This window comes from Tachysurus fulvidraco, chromosome 25 (assembly GCF_022655615.1).
Source record: "Tachysurus fulvidraco isolate hzauxx_2018 chromosome 25, HZAU_PFXX_2.0, whole genome shotgun sequence".
NCBI classification, from domain to species: Eukaryota; Metazoa; Chordata; class Actinopteri; order Siluriformes; family Bagridae; genus Tachysurus; species Tachysurus fulvidraco.
In genome coordinates this window covers 14,382,939-14,404,468 of record NC_062542.1, presented here as the reverse complement: position 1 = coordinate 14,404,468, position 21,530 = coordinate 14,382,939, and the positions used below count along the sequence as shown (strand labels likewise).

General features: G+C 40.0%; 1 protein-coding gene across 6 annotated transcripts in view; it reads right to left on the bottom strand.

Annotated features, from left to right (window-relative positions):
• LOC113660841 (solute carrier organic anion transporter family member 5A1) overlaps positions 1 to 21,530 on the bottom strand; it is a 44,545-nt gene that overhangs the window by 16,186 nt on the left and 6,829 nt on the right. For all 6 annotated transcript variants that reach the window (XM_047808673.1, XM_047808676.1, XM_047808677.1 and 3 more), the window contains 3 exons: positions 3,596 to 3,728; positions 3,299 to 3,516; positions 463 to 627 (listed from right to left, as the gene is read on the bottom strand). In XM_047808673.1, the coding sequence (XP_047664629.1) occupies positions 463 to 627; positions 3,299 to 3,516; positions 3,596 to 3,728 (516 nt within the window). The remainder of the gene's footprint in view (positions 1 to 462; positions 628 to 3,298; positions 3,517 to 3,595; positions 3,729 to 21,530) is intronic.

Here is a 21,530-nt window from a genome sequence, read left to right as displayed (position 1 = left end):
AGGACTCAGTGAGAAAGCATCTGTGCTGCTTGGTAAAGTCATAACCATATGTCAGGGCCAGATCATTCTAAAGGATTGACGTAACCTTGCCTTGGTGTGGCAAGCTCTTTGGATAATGAGACAGAAAGTAAAATGATCAGAGCAAGCTTTATCAATGGGCAGTTTGGAAGGAAGCGGGCGACTGGCTCGGGTTCAGCATTAAATGTCAACACAATTATTTTTTGGAAATCCATCAGCAATCTGCTCGGCCTACGCGAGCTCGAGTGGCAACAGCCATAAAAGGAAACTCATCACACCTATACATCTGCTCATGTGCATGCACGATTATCTGAAGTGTAAATTAGCATGCTGTGCTGGGATCATATCGTGAGCGTTCGGGGTCTGTGATGGAAATGTGGTGAGAATTTCGATTAAAATTCAAAAGCGGTGTAAGCGGAGCAATAAATGCAGAGGATCTGGTACCTGTGTAGATGCTGGCGTTGGAGGCCGGGATCCCGAACTGCGACTCGATGAACTTGGGGATAAAGGTGATGAAAGCGGTGACGATGGCGCTCTCGGCCGTGTAGGACAGACTGACGAACAGGAAGGTCATGTTGCTCAGGATCCTCACGGCCGCCTTGGGGAGCTCTGAGAGAGAAACATGAGCATCAGGAATTCTGCTGAGCCTTATTAGCTGAATCTACAGAGCTGGATCAGTTCCCTTGTGTCCCCTTGCAGCTTTTCATCGAATTTCATCTTTTCTGTCTCTCAGTATTACCACTGATCTACATGCTCAAGTTAAATTCTGCTAGGGACTAAGGGAGAGGTTTTTTCCCCCCCACTTTAAGACTTTGTAAGAGCTTAACCCCGCCCACTTTACCAATACAACACTGCAAATTCGCCCATTATTGTAACAGATTATTATACTAATGCTATTTTTTTCCAGTCTTAAGATATCGATTTTTATCTTAATTAAAGACAAACACAGAAATTTTCCCTTTTCTTGGTACATTTACTGTTATGAAAAGGCCACAAATTAGTTCCTGTTACCTCGTTACTGTGCTTTTTTCTCATCTTAGAATTTATTCAAAATGATAAAAAGCTTGTTGTGTTTCCAAGAAATCGCAAGTTTGAGTTACAGCTTGACCTTTACAAAGAGATTCCTGTCCTACATACTAAATATCTCTGAAAAGAAGACGTATGAAACATATCAACAATTACAGTTACATCCTGACCAATAATATCCTGACCAGTTACAGAGGATTTCACATCGCTGTGATGAAATGAAACTACACTCGTAACACACGTTATTAAATACAGTGCAGACACACAGGGAAGACAGGCAAGAAATTAAATTGAAATACCGACATATTTTAAAGACTGCTCAAGTTTGAGGTCCAAATTGTAATATAATAAGGAAGGATTTAGCTTAAAATGGCAAGTTTTTTTTTCCCCACCACAGACCACCAAGGTGTAGATGCATTAATATTTTCACATAAATCCAAGCACAAGCAGCGAGAGGACGCACGGGATCTGCTCACGTTGACAAACCCTTTACTGCAGTTGTTCGTCTTATGATTTAGTATCTGCCACATAAATAACTGCACTCATAACACGGGGCAGAAAGACGATATTTTCGGCGGTGAGAAATGCTGGAAGAAATAGACAGACGTTATTTGATTTGCGCTCTATTAAACGGCGTATGAATGTATGCTAGATCGGTGCAAACTTTACAGATGAAGATAATTAATTTACTCGATGTTTCGTGCCTTATGATCTGCCGAAGCCTGATTAGTTTGTGACTCGCTGAACCCTGTTCTTCAACACTAGGATTATAAATCTCATGGCTTTCAGAAGCATATCACGATGCTTGTAGAGCTCGCTTAGCAATTAGCAGGTTTGTGCCTTCCTGTTACCATAGTAACCTGCACGATTTTCATTTGGTCCTGAATCCTAACTTGTCATCGCACAGAATGCTCTTTTACTACACATAAAAACATAGCCAATAATAATTGTGTTTTAATGGCATTAAGAAATAATTAAAGTTGTTCAGGACATAGACCACATTCATAATAGCTGTAAGAGCTAAAACATAAAAGGTTCACATTGCTTTAATGCTAATACAATACCTCAGATATTAAGGAAGGGGGAAGGGAATAGAAATGGGGAACAAAAATCAAAAGGAACCCATTATCATATGTAACCTATAAAGAATTTTCATCAGATGAAGTTTAATTCATTTCTTAAAACGTTTATAATGCTAATTAACTTTACACAAGCTAACTTTAGCATCAGCAGTACAGATTCTGGTCAACTCTCTTTGTCTCTCTCTCTCTCTCTCTCTTTATACAGATTTATTTTGTACAATTTTACTGCTAAAGCTAACCAGTCATCTATCATAAGCTAACACATATCAAAAAGTGTAATTGTATGTCAAATTTATGCTTTTTTCTTTCTTTACAATACTACTAATGCTACATTGGTGGCTAACGTGAGCTAACCTGACAGGATTTTTACTTAATTTCCTGTAAGCTTACTTGAAAAATTCAAATAAAACATGTAATTAATATTAATTACTACTTACTAACCTGACAGAAAGAGAACTTTAAGTGAATTTTATAAATAATCATTTGAGCTAATTCTAGCTAGTTGGCTAACACGAGCTTACTTGACAAAATGAGATGTGCTGTGAAAGCTAGCTATCCGGCTAATCTGTGAGCAAATTTTTCAGTCAGATTTTTAAATGTTCATAATCTGTACTTTTAGCTCTAGAGAGCTGTTAATCATAAACTAACCTGGCAGTATATGAGAGGATCTGATCTGAATCTTCACTGCTGAGCATTTAAAATGAATCTATGACACTGATGGCTCAAGAAGGGTCAATTCTATATGGTCTATTAATGAGAAGTTTTTCTCAAGCCAAACTATAAGAGAAAATATTGGTTGGTTACATAATTTCTGCTTATATCTTTTACCTCAAATCTTCAATTCATGTCGTTTCTTTGGGGCTCATTTCAAAGAGGCTGTGCCATCAGTAAAAAGAACGCTAACACAAGAGCTGAGAACAGCGTCGTGTGCTTCAGTGGTGCGAAGGCGGCCTCACGGGAGCTCATTTAGAGGAAAACAGGGCGGCCTGTTTCACTCACAGATAACACGACTGCAATTTTTCTGAGAATCTCCTTCCCTATGAGAACTTCCTTTATGTTGGGGAAGCCTTGGCATCACTGCACCACATACCAAGCTCTAGATTTCTGACGCAGACCTGAGGTACCTTTTGGACATAACGAACAGTATTAACGACCTCCTGTTACAAACGTACCTTTGATGTCCTTCCCGAAGCCCATGGAAGAGGTCACCGTTTGACTTTTGCTGTTGGATTTCTCCTTCATGACGTCATCCTCGCTGGTCGTGTCATCGTCAGGGCCGAGCTTTTTCTTTTTCTTCTTTTTGTGGCGAGGGGGAAGTTTCTTGGGGAACGCGAACATGGGGAAAATGACCAACAGCATGGCGATGGCACAGAGCAAAAAGCCACTCCACCTGAGGAGATGAAAACTGAGCTAGGAATTTACTCGTCTCTATATTTTTGCTCAGAGCTTTCACAGAAGAAAAATCTTACCAGTTGCCTACAAAGTGAGGGTCATTTTGATCAATATTAACTATGGTTTTGGGATCCACGTAAAAGCCGATGAGGACACCTCCTAGGAGATACCCGGCTGCAGGACCCAGAGCGCCCATCACGTACATGATAGCTGTAAACAGGCACACACACAACTACCATTCAGCCCTTTTATCCAACATAATAATCCTAATTAAAGCTTTCAATGTTCAGTTAATAACCAAGTTACTCATTTATTCGCTCATGCATTAATTGGCTAAACATTCAAATATAAAAAAGACTTACTTGTCTTTTAGTGCCATATATAAAATCAGAAAAAAACATTATTTGTCTTTTCGCTGGAAAAAAAAAACAACACAATGTTGAACGACTGCTTCAGAAGGAAAAAAAAAGCAAGGTCACTTCATTGTCAATCTGACACACTGTCATTGTCTTTCCCGTCATTGTCACATGGGATGTTGCAGTAAAAGTGAATACTATAAAGCAACAACTAATTTTCACGTTATCTCTCACCCCTTACTTCTGCCTCAGTCAACCACGATGGTCCCATATGGACACCGTAATTATTCCCACGCTCCTAAATTCCAGTTTTTTGTGTTCAAGTGTCTCTGTTCCTTCAGTGGATCATTTTTCAGCTTCTGCTGAAATCCAGCACTCGTCCCAGGACTCACTCACAATACAATACTGTCTTGCTTTAATCTTCACCAGCTGTCTACAGTAATGAGTTCCAATGCTATTATCCTGTGACATCCAGAAGAATCCAAGCTCCTGATTTTTAAGTCATTTCATAAATTGTATATAACACTAGGTTGCTAATGTATACAAACTAACTTAAGCTCTGTGAGTGCAATCACAAGTCCTACTTTTTTATATTTTTCCTGCTACCGCCATCTAACTGACTACCATAAGCGAACATGACAGAATTTCAAAAAGAATCATATTCATGCATTACATTAAAAAACAAAGTCTTACATACTACATCCTCAAGCTTATTTGTTTCAGGGTTCTGTTTACATTTAATAAGCGCTGCATGCTTAATTAGCTCTTCGCGTGCCAAACCACAAGGCATAGGCAATAAGTAGTTTTGAAGAAAGTCCACGTGTTGATTTTTTCCTCCGATGTCTTTTGATTTTTACTGATTTAAAGGCTTAAATAATCCACACTGTATGAATAAAAGCAATTCTACCATCCAGTGAATTCGACTCGATTTATCGTTCAGCTAAAAGGCAATTCCGTATATATGCACTTTCACTACTATGACAATTCATGCCTCAATTTTTAGGGGGTTCTAAAAATGACAAACCGCCCCTTTAAAGTTTGACAAATTCGGTGCCATGTCCCAGTGATCACCAGTGAAGTGTTTCAATCATTCGGTCAAATCCAGTGATCCATGACTATGTGCTTTTCCACTAATGAGCGTATAAATGTTTTCTTTCCGGTCTTGTTGTTTTGTACAATTCCAGCAGATTTACAATTTATAATTATAATAAGAAGTGAGAATGAAAGTGGAAGGTGACGTATTGCGATAATTTCTGCTTATAAAATTCGCTAATCAACCGAGACATTTCAAGAGCGTCGAGTTTACACAGGTGTGCGATTGCAGCTCTGTCCGTTGTCCACACTTCTGGACACACCGTCTCCGAATATCTTAGCAGATCCTCAACAGAGCAGGTAGAATCTCATACTAAAAACCCACTCGCTGTCTTTCTGTTTAGCTTTGTGTCGGTTTCGTTTCAGAAGATCACATGCTACAGACGCTGTCTGATCGTTTCGGTTGTTTGAACTCGCTCACCCTCCCTTTGCAACACGGAACGTTGAAACTCTGACCTCAGGTTTTGGTGTAAGAGGCTAAAAAAAAAAAAAAAATTTGTGTATTTCTTGCATTGTGAAAACCAGAGACAAGAATCAGAATAAAAAAAAATGTTGCTTCGATTGCAAAACTTTTTTAATGCTAAAACACAAGGTCAGACCCAGACTGGTTTATCTGGCAGCTAATTAAAAACCATTACAAAGGAAGGAATGTGCATTATCAAAGAGCAGTCTGGGTAAGTGGAAAATCCTCTTATCTGAATTAAGCCCGGCTCACACAGTGTGATTCTGGCCATGATTTGTTCGTCTGAGACATTTTGAAAATCCTAAAATGTAAAATCTCTAGTCTTTAATTGCTGGTTTAATCGATCTATCCATCTAAAGTATCTATCCTCCATGTATCGAATTTTATTCTTTTATTCTATACTCTTGGCTATTTTTTATATCAAGGACAGTCATAAGAGGCATTTCAGTACAAGCATGTATAAATGTGACGAATATTTGAGCATCCGCATTCACACCTGCGGTATATACCAGAGCTGCTTGATTTGAGGGGGTCACGGTGGCTTAGTGGTTAGCACGTTCACCTCACACCTCCAGGGTTGGGGATTCGATTCCCGCCTCCGCCTTGTGTGTGTGGAGTTTGCATGTTCTCCCCGTGCCTCGGGGGTTTCCTCCGGGAACTCTGGTTTCCTCCATTCCAAGACATGCATGGTAGGTTGATTGGCATCTCTGGAAAATTGTCCGTAGTGTGCGAGTGTGTGAGTGAATGAGAGTGTGTGTGTGTGCCCTGTGATGGGTTGGCACTCCGTCCAGGGTGTATCCTGCCTTGATGCCCGATGACGCCTGAGATAGGCACAGGCTCCCCGTGACCCGAGGTAGTTCCGATAAGCGGTAGAAAATGAGTGAATGAATGCATGCTTCATTTGATTAATGCTTCAATATCGAGAACAAAAAGAGATAACAAGTGTTTTATACTCAAGCAAAGTGGTCACAGAGGTCTTCTTTTCTTCCCAGCGATTTAACTCATTTTAACCCTGTCCGTCTCAAAGGACCGTGAGAGAACGGGAACAAGATGGTGTTTTATCCACTTAACTAACTACAGCTGAGTTAAAACCATAACAGTATTACATTATGAGAAAATATTCATTGTGTGAAATTAGAGCAATAGACAGCAAGATAACCATGAATGCTATAAAAAATGAGCGAGGAAAAAAAATACCGCAGAGAGGTTTATTGATTACGCAAGTCGGTGTAAAGCTTCAGGGAGAATGTTAGAGCTTCCTAAACATTAAAGACAATACCAAAGCAAACTGGGAAGTCTGATTGACCCTCATATACCCAAACCACACAAATCAGACAGCTCGTCTTCTCCGGCTGAGCTGCGACAGCGCGATAAAATGAAAATTAAATCAAACGACTCTCAAAAGGATCTTTCTGAGGCCTGGGCATTTTCATCCATCATGTGTACGACCCTGCCATTTATACCGCATCGTTGTTAAAGTCCTGAATCTGACTAAGCGGAAGGTGTTAAATCGTTTTCTGTGTCAGCAGCTCGGATTGTAACTCGTTGTAATTCATTGTAACTCTGCTGTGCTGTCATTTCTATTGTAACTGTGCATTCGTAGGAACCTGTATAGTAAATTAATACAAACAGAATTAAAACAGAAAAAACAACAACATGCTATTTAACAAAGATATGCTTTCACGATGAAGTTTTATCTCAAGAGAAACACTCATTGAAGTCTCCTGTGTCCTGATAACGCTATGCCCGGTCATGTTGATTTCCTTCCATAAGGTCCTTTTTGTGTTTATCATGATTCTGCCAGATAAAACAATGAAAAAGCCATATAGCTGAAGGTTCTTCAAAGCGGCCTGGTGTTTGGCCATACTCCAGATCCTGGGCTAATGTACACACCCTCAGGAAGGGCAGTTGAGGCACTGAAGTGAGAAATATGCTAGCTATGCAACATCGGATCGTCATGATCAAGCACCGTACCAACTAGGCCTCATGCTGTGAATCTGAAATGAGCATCTATCCAGGTCCTTTACAACAAAAGACCTTCTCACCAGACATAGGGACAAAGGAAATTAATGGATGAAGGTCAGGTGTTGCAAAGGAATCGCTTTATAGAGCAGGAATTAATGAAACCTCCAGCACGAGTTACGACTAGGAGAAGAGGAAAATTCCCCAGAGGGTCGAATAGTGAGATAAAGTGGAGTAGAAGCTCTACGGAATAGCAGGAGAGGGAGTGGGATTTTATCCACGTGATAATAAAACCACAGGCTTCTACAAGATCATACAATGTCGGCACACCCTTACATATGATAATGTTGTGCAGTGAACGTTGTGTAACCAATTATCATCATGAACAAAACAAACTATTTCTTCATTGGGGAGCATACGATAAATGTGAAGTCGACCCGACGTGTCCTTCTCAGATGTTTGGAGTCAATGGCAGACAGGTGCTGCTCAGAGAAAAGAGAAATAGAGAAACAAAAGAGAAATATAATGTTGGGTTAGTACAGCGGCAATGGTTTTACAGGTGGATCGTCCAGGTTAAGCTCTGGTTACGGTCTGTGCAGAGATTCCAAGTCAAACAGCTTTTATTGTCATTTCAACCATATATAGCTGGTGCAGTACACGGTGAAATGAGACGAAGTTCTCCCAGTGTTTCCTTCATGTTCTCCAACGTCCTCCCACCTCCTACAATCACTAAAACATACTGCTAGCTTAAATGGCTAAGACAAATTGTCTCTAGTTATAAAAGAGTATCAAGAGACACCCGATATTGATAGGACCTCAAAATCAAGTAGTTTTTTTACCATAAATGAGTCACTCGATGTAAAGACAAAACACACGACACCACAGCTTGGATATTTGACCATAAGAGTCTGGCTGATGACACATGCTGTGGTCAGTCAGGTATCAACAGAGGACAGCGAAAGCACCTTCCGTCTAGAATAAACTGGGACCGTGGTTATAAAAATAATTATGAGAAATTGCTTTCATTTCAGGTCAAAAAAAAAAAAAAAAAAAAGCTGCCTGCGCACTCTAGAGTCCACGGTTGTAGAAGTAATTAATGTCTCTGAAAGACTCGAAGCATACTAATAAAACCATTAAGTGTCCTCTGAGACCACAAAGACAAACCTTGTGGTGTGTTCATTTCAGGGCATCTTTCTTTCTCTCCTATCTTTTGCTTGAAACACAGGCAGTAAAATTCAGAAGAAAGTTACGCAATCCAACCTCAGGCTATAAAAAAACACAATATACCATAATAAACAATGCCTTAAACAATCAGGACAAAATACTAAAGCTATTTATTATACAACTTGTGTGTAAAAAGAAGAACAGCTTTACAAATAAACAGACGGCGCCAATCCAGATATCCGTCGACGGCAATGTAACGTACACAAACGAAGGTAATATGCTGGTAATGTTACAGCAAGTTGCCTAAACAGGAATCAGTTCAACTCTATGACCCTGCCTGAGAGGTAGGGGTCTGTGAAACAGGGGGCAGCTGTATTGTCCTGTCCACATGCTGACACAGCAGAGTCTTTTTCCAACCTTATATCTTTCCCACAGCATGGCCTGATGCAGCATTCCCCATGAACCTGTTAAGTCACGTGCTTCTAGTTTAATTCGTTCAGAGATTCGGACGCAGCTTTATTTAATTATTTATTGTCCTTCCTCGCTTGTGTAAGAACTGAGCAGAGACTGATCCATCTATCCATCTATCTATCTATCCATCCATCTATAAGGATGAAAATAAGTACTCCAACAACTTTACAGACTCTACAAGAATCCTAGAATCACCAAAATCCTAGAAGCACTGTGAAGTCTATTGAACATGTATGCAAGTTCTTTCCAAATAGCAAGCAGTGACATTATCATGGTGCCCAGAACAGAGCCTTGGGGAACTCCACAGATGTAAACAAATAAGAAATTCTCCCCAGGACCACATTCACATCTTCAGATGTCAGATGTCTAACATTAATAGATTCTCACATTAATAAGCCTCACCTGAGGCATCTGAGCACCGAAAGCTGTGATCGGTTCAGAGGGAAGTTTGTTTCCCCCGAGCAGGTACGACTTTGAGGTTAATGAGTCGCACGGTGGGAACCAGGGGCCTCCCTGTCCAAAGAGCTGCAGTGATCCATCAGACAAAGACTGCAGAGTAGCTGACACAGGAGAGATACAAAGAGAAAGAGAGAGAGAGAGAGATAGAGAGAAAGATCATGTACTACATTTCCACAGCTTCAGAATGGCCCCTTGTACTGGAAAGACAAAGCTACATACAGGATTAGCACTAAACTGAACACGAGTTGTTTTCTTACCTTCACACATTTTTACACTTCCATTTATACGACTAATTATGTGGTCCTCTAATTATCCTTGGTGGTACAGTCCACATCAGGGGTTATTAAGCTATTCGGCTCTGCTTCTGCTCAGTTTTCATGGCACTGATATATACTGTAAAACCAGTCAATAGTCATCTCTGTGGTGCAAATACTTAAATACCGAAGAGTCTTGTAGAGGCGTCAGAGACGTATACAAAAATACTGTTTGATTCTTGTGTGTTGGTCCAAATTCGTCCAATCGGAAAGGCTTCACTTCACGGTAGGCAAGACAATTTGTGTAACTCGACATCAGACAGGATTACATACATTTTCACTAATATATGTTTTGTACTTAATTCCTTAAAGCAAAAAAAAAAAAGCTAACAAAAAGCACAATGTTTTTGACTTGAATTTGGCTTTTTCCGTGCTTGGACCCCTTGACCTGCTTTCCTAAATGTTCACAAATATGTTAGCAATGGCCAAAAGGTCTACAGGAGACATGCAAACAGCATTACTGTAAAAATAATAATAATAATAATAACACCTAGATATGAATCAAAGCTAGGTGAACTTAACAGAAGAAAAATGTAAACAGAGCAGCCTTCCTTTAAATATCTGATATCTTCTTATTCAGAGATCATGCATAATACATTAACAAGGTCTAAAGCAGCTATCTTGTTTACGCCTAAAGGCAATTCAGACGAAATCCTCCTAACTACTGAGTCTTTGTCTAGCTTGCCATCTCATTGCACCCTGTCCTCTCTTGGCCCTGATGGCCTTGTGACCCCGCTGGAATGCTTTTACACTGTGATATATGCTTTCACGCTAACTGATACTTTAGCTGACACAGCTTCTTCTGTACCAACCGGAGGTAAGCTCCAGATGTCTTAACACTTATCTTTTAAGAGTCTTTGTCAATTATTTTCCCTCCTGAATCTGTCCTGTGTGCAGACCCAAGCATTTGGTGCATTAAAATCAACCTTATAATTTTATAAGCGATTACACTTGCGATTACACCGAATATCAACACGTACGTGGGCAAGAAGCCCTGGGGTGAGTACCATAGCTAATCACAGCCATGCTGATATTTAGTATATTTAGCGATATTCCTATTATTTTAATGTAATACTCCTGAAAAAATAGATCCTTTGCCATGTCCACGGTCATGATATCAAAGAATGGACTATAGTACCTGAAAGAGGAAGTGAAATTTCTAATCGATATAATTTTATAAATATCTACATGGATTTCTTGACATGGATTCCTTGGTGGAAAGGGGGGGGCGGGGGCGGCAATTTCTTAAAGAGAAACCAGCGATCTGGATTTCAGGCTTAAACGGATCTACTCCCATGCTGCAATTCCCAGTTTGATCATGCTGAGACGGTGCTATACCTGCTCTTCAGGGGTTCTCTTAAAGTATGCTGACTCCATTCACTATTTCTGCTGAGCCCAACGCCAACGCATACAGCAACCAGATTCCATCCAACGCTGACAGCAACTTCTGGTTTATTGAAATCTAAAAAAGCTGGATGCTGACGTAAAGCCCCTCTCAGGACGGAGCACGGCGAATGAGTCAGCGATCGCAAAACACCTACAGAAGATTGCAGAGTGAAGGAATAATGGTTCAAGTTCTATGTTCTTTTCTTTTTATAAATACAATTCTTTCTTTTTAAGGTTCCTCCAGGCACTAGTATATCAGTCCTCACAGGCATTTACCAGAGCATTGGCGTTGCTATAGAGTCAGGTAAGATTAGATCGTGTCTGTAATGCTCACACTTCCTGAGCATTCCAAGTTCTCACTAGAAGCACATTTTTGCTATGTCTAAAACAATATGAATGAAACGCTGACTCTGAAAAATATCCTGTTCCATTTGAAGAATTGATCGACGATGCGACTCGGCGTTAAACGTCGTTCCTGTCAACAAAGCACGTCACAAATAGGGTTGGGAACCGAGAACCGGTTCTTATTCATAACCGTTTCTGTTTTTTAACAGGAACCGGAACCGCACTGAATTTTTAAGTTTCGGTTCCAAACGCGGTTCCGATGCAATGACGGGCAAAGCGCTGGGAGCGGTCACTTTAAATTGCCATGTCTTACCTCATGAATATTAATTGTTTACACTGTTTACAGTCACACAACCAAATTAATGCAGCTTACCACAGAAATCAGTCACTCGCGCTGCTGTGCTGAGGTTCGCTTTGTGTTAAACATGTCAACCACTGTAAGTATATATTAGTTGTAGTGAAATGAAAATCCAACCATTTCTCCTAGACCACGTGTATAAATAAAACCCACTGTAGTAGAATTAGAAAATACAAGAATAAAGAAAATGAGGTAATATTATGTAATGTACAATATGTTTACATGTAGTAACATATGTAAACAACGGAGTGCAGAGTTCAATGAAGTAAATAATAGACATAATACACTTTTGTTGTCTACCCAACACTATCAGGTCTACCGTATAATGGAACAATATTAAATCTAAGCATTTGTGTATATATAATTTGCTAAAGTGGTCGTAAATCAGCGCTATCCGTTCTTATCCGCTAAGGGCCGGTGTGGGTGCAGCTTTTCATTCCAATTAAGCCGGAGCCACACCTGATTCCCGCTGTTTAATGAGCTGATCTCTGCTTTCGGTAGACTCGGGTGTGGCTTCTACTCGGTTGGTACAGACAGATAAAGAAATTAAGACAAAAAGAGAGAAGTATTTGATTTCTGGATTTCTGTAAACAACCCGTGTAGTAAATCTACAAGCTCCTGCTTGACCCGGGGCTACAGAGCTGCCCTGCCTTCCTGCTAATCCAGAGGAGTGTACGGGGAGGGGAAAAGTGCTGCAAGGTCATTACCTCAACACTGAGGCAAAAGGTCATAGTCTTATGGCTGTAATTTTAACAAGCCAGAATCTTAGAAGAAAACCTGATCTGCAACTCCCAATGTCCAGCTTCTCATTTCTGACTAAACAGTAAACCCATGTTTCTTTTTTGTATCCTGTGAGGTTTCAATAAATCAAGATTTACATATTAGGAAATAAAAAGCAAACTTATAAAAGGGAATAAAAGGAAATTATATTCACCAACCCAGAGTTAATCGTTTTCCCAAAACGGTAAGTCCCCAAAGTATTTTGTTCTTTTTATACTATATTATGTGGGAGCTTTATCCATTTATAGCTACATTAATTGTTGAGGAATTACCGCAAAACAAGTTAGTTCAAGTCATTATATTTTGTGAGCTTGTTTACTAGCACTTAGCGGCTAGCAGAGCTAACAAAACAAAAACAAGCCTCCTGGCTAATGAAAACAGGACAAAAAGATTTTTTTTCCACAGGGTTTTTGCCTGTTTCTGGTTTGATCAGTGAAGTAATGTTAGAAAGCATAGTTAAAAGAAAGTGGACATTGATGAACCACAGTTTAAAGATGATTCTCCACTTCAAGTCCAAAACAAAGTCTTGTCTGTTCATCGTGTATGACACTAATAAATCAATTGTAGCAAAAGTAATATTTAAAGGCTACGCATTACAAGGTGACCACCATAAAGTCGTGTAAGCTGCATATTAAAAATATGTTAGCAAGGAATTTTTATACCTTCATAAACTGTAGCTGACCGTGTGAATTTTTCAAATTCATCCTGAAAAAAAGATCCTGTCATTTTTAATGAGGTTAAAAGTGAGAAATTGTCATTCTGTCGTTTTAAAAAGCATTAAATTATATTGTATTTGTATAAAACAAGTTAACCAAGTCAGCCATATCAGTCTGATGACTCTAAATTTACTTAATGGTGAAATTTTATTACAAAGCAGAACTACACTAATCCCTTTGTACTCCTACGTGTCCACTTGCTCCCTCCGGTGCTTCGGGTAGCGACTTGTTCGCTCGGGCTAATCTTGTTTACAGGGTCAATCTCTGTCACCTGACTACAGAAGAACTGAGACGTCTAAATGGCAAGCGGCTCGATCGCAACTCGGACTGGAGGCTGTTTGTTTGGGATGCAAGATATAATCCTTAGTTATCAGCCCTTAAAAATGTTTTACAAATTTGTCGCACGCCAGCGGGAGATGAGGGGGGAAAAAAACTACAAATAAATAAATAAATAAATAAAATAAAAGAAGGACAGCTGCTTCCTGGAGACTAAAATCAAAAAGCATAAAATTAGCCATAACTCAGCAGAACCTGTCGAGTTTTTTTTTTCACAATCATCATTTACACGATAGATAATACGATAAATAACGCTCATAAAACATGCTACTTGCTAATATATGTCTCATTTTCTAAAAAGAACAGATGTTTTTTTAATAACACTTCCCAACTCTGCCACATCTACACATTAGAGTTCCAGTGCTGTAAAAGCAATTTGTACCTAATAGCGCACTTAGACAAATGGCTAGAGCCCTAAATCTACACTCCATTATATCTAGCTTTGCTAAATTTTTTATTGATAGCTTCGGATATGCGATTAAACAAAAGACTGAAAGTGCTTCAGCTTTCGGCATAAGGAGGTTATGTTAATTATGATAAAGTGTTTGTTTAAACGTTACACTTCGTGCATGGTGAAAGGTCTATGCAAGCCGAGCTGGTGAAAAACGAAGGCTGTGTACGGTCTGAACATCAGGCCTCGTTTATCAAGCGGGATATGAAGGATTTTACTCCTAAATCATTCACAGCAGTGTTCAGCTGGTATTCATGAAAATGTTGTTAGCTCAATAAAATGTTTAGAGATTTGCCTTTTTATGGAGTTTTTTGGGTGCTCCTAAAATGTGCATTAGCTGCTGCACATTCGATAAAGTAAACAAATATGAGGAAAAAGTTTATTTTTTTTTCTTGTTTTTTTTTTTTTTTATATATTATCGGCAGGAACGTTCCGTCCATATGTCCTCCTGGGAAGTGTTTGTGATTACGGGTTCGGGACGTTGCATGATGGGAGTGAATTTTCGCTTAATTAACCCCAAAAAAAGTTCCAGCAAAGGTTTAAACCTCTTCTACTAAAAGTGTTTAAACGTTATCGCTGAATATTCCACATCATAATCGTATTGCATTTATACAAACATGAGTAAACGTGTTGTTTTTAATATAATCACGGTCTCAGCTACTGAAACAGGTAAATCACAAGGAAGGAAGGAAGGAAAAAGAAAGAAAGGAAAGGAAAGGAAGGAAGGAAGGGAAGGAAGGAAGGAAGGAAGGAAGGAAGGAAAGGAAAGGAAGGAAGGAAGGAAAGGAAGGAAAAGAAAGGAACGAAAGCAAGGAACGAAAGAGAGAAAGAAAGAAATAAAGAAAGAAAGAAAGAAAGAAAGAAAAAGAAGGAAAGAAAGGAAGGAAGAAAAAAAAGAAAGAAAGAAAGAAAGAAAGAAAGAAAGAAAGAAAGAAAGAAAGAAAGAAAGAAAGAAAGAAAGAAAGAAAGAAAGAAAGAAAAAGAAGGAAGGAAAGGAAGGAAAGAAAGAAAGAAAAAGAAGGAAAGAAAGGAAGGAAAGAAAGGAAGGAAGAAAGAAAAAGGAAAAGAAAGGAACGAAAGAAAGGAATGAAAGAAAGAAAGAGAAGGAAAGAAAGAAAAAGAAGGAAGGAAAGGAAGGAAAGAATGGAAGGAAGAAAGGAAGAAAAAGGAAAAGAAAGAAAGGAACGAAAGAAAGAAAGGAACGAAAGAAAGAGAAGGAAAGAAAGAAAAAGAAGGAAGGAAAGGAAGAAAGAAAGGAAGGAAGGAAGAAAGGAAGGAAGAAAGTAAGGAAAAGAAAAGAAAGAAATCCAGACGTTGAGTCCACCATGTTTTCTTCCTGACACGCCACCAATTCAGAAACTCTGAGCTCAAACTAAATCCCACAACTTAGAACTTTTTCTGGCTTTAATGTTCGTTCAGGTCATAAACACGACCGTTCTGACACGATAACGTGTGCGTTTCTATATAAACACATCTTCTACCCGCAATCGTGCACGCTTGCCTCGTTCAGCCTGATATTTCCGTCATCTCTATAAAAAGGTGTTTGGGTTTCACGTGTCGCTTAACATCTCTTGACATTTTCAGTTTTAAGGTCAGCTTGAGAACACTGGAACACTGAGCTCACGTTACACAACGGTCTGTAACAATACTGCGTCTTCTCCGGCTGGAACACCGTGCAGACAAATCCACCAGCTGCTATCTGTCACATCTCTCACATCTCTCGCTCCATGAAGTCAGTGTTGCACTGAGCGAGCGAGACATTTAGTCCTACTTCTGAGATAAGATTGCTACAGAATGAGGACATGATGTCACATGACACAGAGTACAGCTGGGTGCAAGTTTACATACTCTTTTTGGTTTTTGACTGAAAAAGCGACACTTCTACGTAACAAACAACGTGGAAGCACTTAGAGATTCGCCGTACCTCTCTGCATCCAAGAAAATAAATAAATAAATAAATAAAAGTGCTAGCTTTTGCTCTAATAATTATAAGAATTTTGTGTGAAGATTTTTATTCAGTCTTTTCTAAATCCCTAGAAATGACAGTGCTCAACTTAAGCGCAACTTCAACAGCAACTCGGATCTTAAATTATACATGAAATGGTATTGTGTCAAAATTTTATTATTAAATCTAAAAAGTTAACAATAAGATCCAACTTTCACGTCCCTGAGCTCCTGAATTTCAGCAGATTTACGTATAAGGAGGATTTGTGTGAGTCTCGACTGATTGGCCAATTGTAGTCGCTTTAACGCAATTATTCGTTCATTCTGTTTCGTAAATATTAATCACTTTAAATCGATTCAAATCGAAATCCATAAATTCTAACAAATAAGGCGAGTTCTTCAACTGAAACAAAATTAATGGCACCCCAATAAGCGTTACTGTTCGCCTATAAACTCGATGTAACGGCTGAGCTGCTCTACGGCGTGTGAGCTTTCTCTTGTTTTTGCCGATGTCACCAAAGCTGTGAAAGTTCTTCATATGATTGGCTTTCTGTGAGTACGAAGATAATCGTTTCACAGTTACGTAAACGTCTATATATCTGGCAGAATTTTTTATCTCGGTTCGCCAAAAATCATACAACGTCGCTGAAATGTTAATAAACGAGGCCCGTAAAAGCAAAGGAACAAAAATAATAAAAGTATATTGCCCAAATATTATCCAAAAAATGTCCTATTATCAGTGCGGATATTAATAATAGTGCTGTATTACTGTATCCTTGGAGCAAATTGAAGTCTGGTGTATTCAGGTCATCAGAAGATTGTGTTAGATTCAGACACTGAGCAAATTATCTGCATGGCACATCAGACATCTGTCCTATATATTATATTACAGATACTGTAATGCATTATCTGGTTACTTTAATTAGAAAAAAAAAGCCTAATGATGCAGAGTGAGGTCAGTACAAAACCTTCACGCCATATCAGGAACGGTTTGGGTGCCGACTGAACGCTTCGCATGCCTTTGCCGTGAATGTGGATTCAGGATAAGCGACAGATGATCCCTGCGCCAGGAACGGTGCATTCCTGCAAAGTGCTATCTGTACACACTGGGTGCACTGTATTTATATCCACACACACACTGCAATCTTTCAGCGGCTGACGAACAGCAAGCAGGGGCAAGGAGGTAGATTTTTGGAAGTGTTAAGGGTCAAAGTGCACACACCTGCAACACTTCTGTCTCCCGTACCGTCGGACTAAACGCTCGTGGCCGGCGTATGAGGACATGACAACTCCCAGACTGTCGATCAATCAAACCTGCTTTGAGACCATCTTAAAGGGTCGGAAATCTTGTCAGGTTATTACTACACAGTCTGGGAGCACAACTTACCCTTATAACGTAACGTAAGCAATGTTGAAACAATTCGCGATGTTCTCTGGCTTTCAGGACTTCTATACAGTACAGATCAGGCGTGCAGGATTCTGTCTAATTAAAGCACAAACTGTTTAAGGAGCTCAAACGGTGCATCATAGCGCAGCAGAGCAAACAGCCGTATGTTAAGATTTCACATCTTGTCCTAAACAGTGTCCTATAGTTACGGCAACAGAGCCGATGCTTCCAACAACCAATCACTGATGAGACCGTTCCCAAGAACCAATCGCTGATCACCACTGATGTTAATGGCTAATCACTGATTGCCATAGTTCCCAAAGTCAAAATCTCTGTACGCCATAGTTCCCAGCAACCAATCACCGCTCACTATTCATGCTCATAACCAATCAGTGTTTGCTAAAGTTCCCAAAAACCAATCACTTGAAACCAGCACCCACAGAAACCAATCACCGATCACAACAGTTCCCAATGACCAATAACTATTCATCTGGTCTTACGTTCTTGATGTAAATGACTTCTACAAACACATAAATTCAGTTGTGTTGCAATACAAAACTTCTTAATAAAATATATAGTGTATTATTTTCTAGTCAGATGAAATGTTTGAATGTATTGCTTGGAGCAGTGGTGGCTCAACTGGCTCAACTGGTCTCTGGGTTGTTGATCGGAGGATCGGGGTTCAAGGCCCAGCACAGCCAAGCTGCCACTGTTGGGCCCTTGAGCAAGGCCCTCAACCCTCCCTGCTCCAGGGGCGCTGTATAATAGCTGCCCCTGCACTCTGACCCCAACCTCCTCAGTTGGGGTATGTGAAGAAAAGAATCCCATTGTGCTGTGATGTATATGTGGCGATAATAAAGGCTTCTATGCCCCCCGTATTGTTTGCTATTCTGTTCAGAGTGTCTTAGGAACGTCTCTTTATCTTCTCCAGGTTTAATGTGTTTTCTACTGTATCTGCTACACCAGGCTCAAGCCCAAAATATTCCACTTTCAGAACTTACTGGTGTATCTTGTGCAGATCAGAAAGTACTACTTTTCCTACAGAAAAAGAGAACTAAAGTGAGCGATTTAATAACTAACCCATAGAAGTCTCACAGGACACAAAAAAACCCAACAGGAATCCTGGCAGCCAAAAGCAGGACATCATCTCAGGTGTGTTTACTTTTCCACCTCGGAAAGTGCTATCCACTGATTTTATGAAAAGCAAGCAGTCTTCTTTGTCCAGCTCCAAATGAGGTCACTCACTTCGTTTTTTTTCCACAAGTCTTCCGTCGGCCCACCCTGGCATACGAGAACCAGAGTCTGGAGGAACAATGAATGTCTTTCAGCCTAAAGCTGCAACAAATTGAGCCAAAAGAGTCTAAAAATATCACGAAGCACAAATGTGACTTTTGGTGCAAAACTTAGACAGAAAAATTCTATTAAGCTTCTCGGAGTTGTTTAAGTCGGTGCCATGATCACGTGCACCAAAGCCAACAGGTCTGAGAAGGAAGAGCTTGTATAGACGCTAAGCCAGTGTTTCTCAAACTTTTTCAGCCCAAGGACCACTTTATCTTCCAATTTTTTTCTGAGGACCACCTACAGAATCCCACTCTAACACGCCCCCAAAAACCAACAAAATAGGAAGGATAAGCTAAATTTAAGTTTAATATGCAACTGTTTCAAGTCAAAAACTAATTATTCAAACACAAATGCAATGATATGATCAGAAATTATTATACACATTTTTATTTAATTTGAAAAAGTAAATGTGAAATGAGTTGCAGCTTAATATGAACAACAAACTGCACATGTGGAAAAAAAATTAAACATAAAATTAAACAAAATTAAACAATTAAACATACTGTAACAGCCTAGGTCCCACTTAATGCCATTCCAAAGAGCCATTAGTTTAAAACGGAGGTGGTGGGTATAGGAAGTCTATGGTTGTAACTATGGTAACAATAAAATGCTGAAAAGAATGTTCCCCTTAATGTCCAATATCACTGAAATTACTGGGATTTTACACATGAAACAAAAACTAGTACATTACAAAACTAATAGATCTGTGGATTTTAGATTTTGAGATTTCCATCTAAAACTTAACGTGAATATCAATGAGACGGGTGGTGCTGCTTATCACGCATCAGTTTCTGAATGTCTGGCTCCAAAGAGGAGAGTTTCAGTCTCATACTAGGCTCCACGTTTAGTCTGCTGCGCTGTTTTGTTTTCAAACCAACCAGTGTGGAAAACCCAACTTCACAGTTGTATGTATTTGGGAAGGGCATGAGCACTTTGAGGGCAGATTCTGCAAGCTTTGGATGTTCAGGAAGGAGCTGAGCCCAGAAGTCTGTTAAGGGCTGTTGTTTGAATGACATTTTGAGACCTCCATCTGATGCAATGTCCACAAGACTATCCCCTCCCTGTATTGAGAGCTTGGTACATTGCTCAATGATGTCGCCAAACGGATTTCTGATCCACTCAAAGTCCACATCTAGCTCTGGAAAGTATTTCCCCAGCTGCATGTGAAGGCCTTGTAGATGTTCCTTTATGGCTGTGACGATGTCGTCACCAAGGGCCTCTTCAGTTTCGAGAAGAAAGTCCGCTAGTGTGGGGAAACATTCAAATTCACGGCGATCGATACGTGCGCACCAGAGCTCTAATTTGGTGCGGGCCCCTTTAATTTTGTCCTGTACAGTGAAGACTGTGACCGTTTTTCCTTGCAGTGCTAAAGTTGAGCGTATTGAGCATGCTGAAAATATCTGCAAGATATGCTAGTTTTGAAAGCCACATAAAGTCATGAAGTCGATCATACAGTTCATCAGCTTGGTGCAGAAATAATTTTACTTCATCGTGCAGTTCAAAGAGACGAGACAGGACCTTGCCGCGGGACAACCAGCGCACTTCAGTGTGGAACAGAAGTTTTGTGTGCTCACTCCCCATTTCTTCACACGGGACTTTAAAAAGACTGTTCTGCGAGCTGTTCTCTCTGAATGCAGCAATGAGTTGACACAGAGGATGGAGCAACATTACCGTTACCAGGCCCTTGTGTTTGGCTGTCATCGCAGTTGCACCATCAGTGCAAACTCCAACACAACATCCAGTCAATTTTGTTATGCACAATGAAGGCATTTAGTGCATCAAAGATCGCTTCTCCTGTGGTGTTCGTCGGAAGGGATTTACAGAAGAGAAAATCCTTGTGGACTGAGCGCGCATGGATGTATCTCACAAAACACAGAAGATTTGCCTCGTTACCGATGTCCGTCGACTCGTCCAGCTGAAGAGAAAAGAAGGGACTCTGGTGTAATCGTGTGATCAGCTGCTCTTGGACAGTTTCGGACATTGAAGTTATGCGTCGCTGGACATTGTCATTACTTTGTGCATGTCATCACTAGCTTTCTTCCCTAACATTACGTTTGCCATAACTTCTGCAGCAGGCTTAACTAGAGTCTCTCCAATTGAATGGGGTTTTCCGGTTTTTGCAATGAGTAGAGACACTCTGTATGATGCCTCAGTAGCCTTTGCATTTTCACCGGGCATAAAAAACTGTGAGGTGTTTTTACTCATGTGTCGCTCAAGCTCATCACGTTTTCTCTCAAAAAATGACACTGGTTTATCTGTACAATCTTTGTGCTTAGACTCAAAGTGACGCTTGAGTTTCGATGGTTTCATTGCTTCATTAGCCAATATTTCATAACACAGAACACAGTGAGGTCTAGGATCCTCAAGATCCCCAGTCCTTAACTTTCTCACATGGTTTTCCACGGTGCGCTAGCTCCGTGGTATGCGGGAGTGTTGTGGCCAGTGGCCGTGACTCGGTATCTTCGGTTCCGGCTTCAGTGGGCCTTTGTGGTGCTGTAGTTTTGCTGCATTCAGTGGACGCTTGATCTTTTCTTTTGACTCCTCATTGGTTTAGCCACCGATCCATTTTCACGTTATTAAAACAGAATGGCAAGAACTGTTTCGCAAGTGCATTAAAAATCTACTTAAATAAGTGACGATTTTATAAACACTTGCCTAGTTTAGGTCATCTTTCGCGAACCACTAGG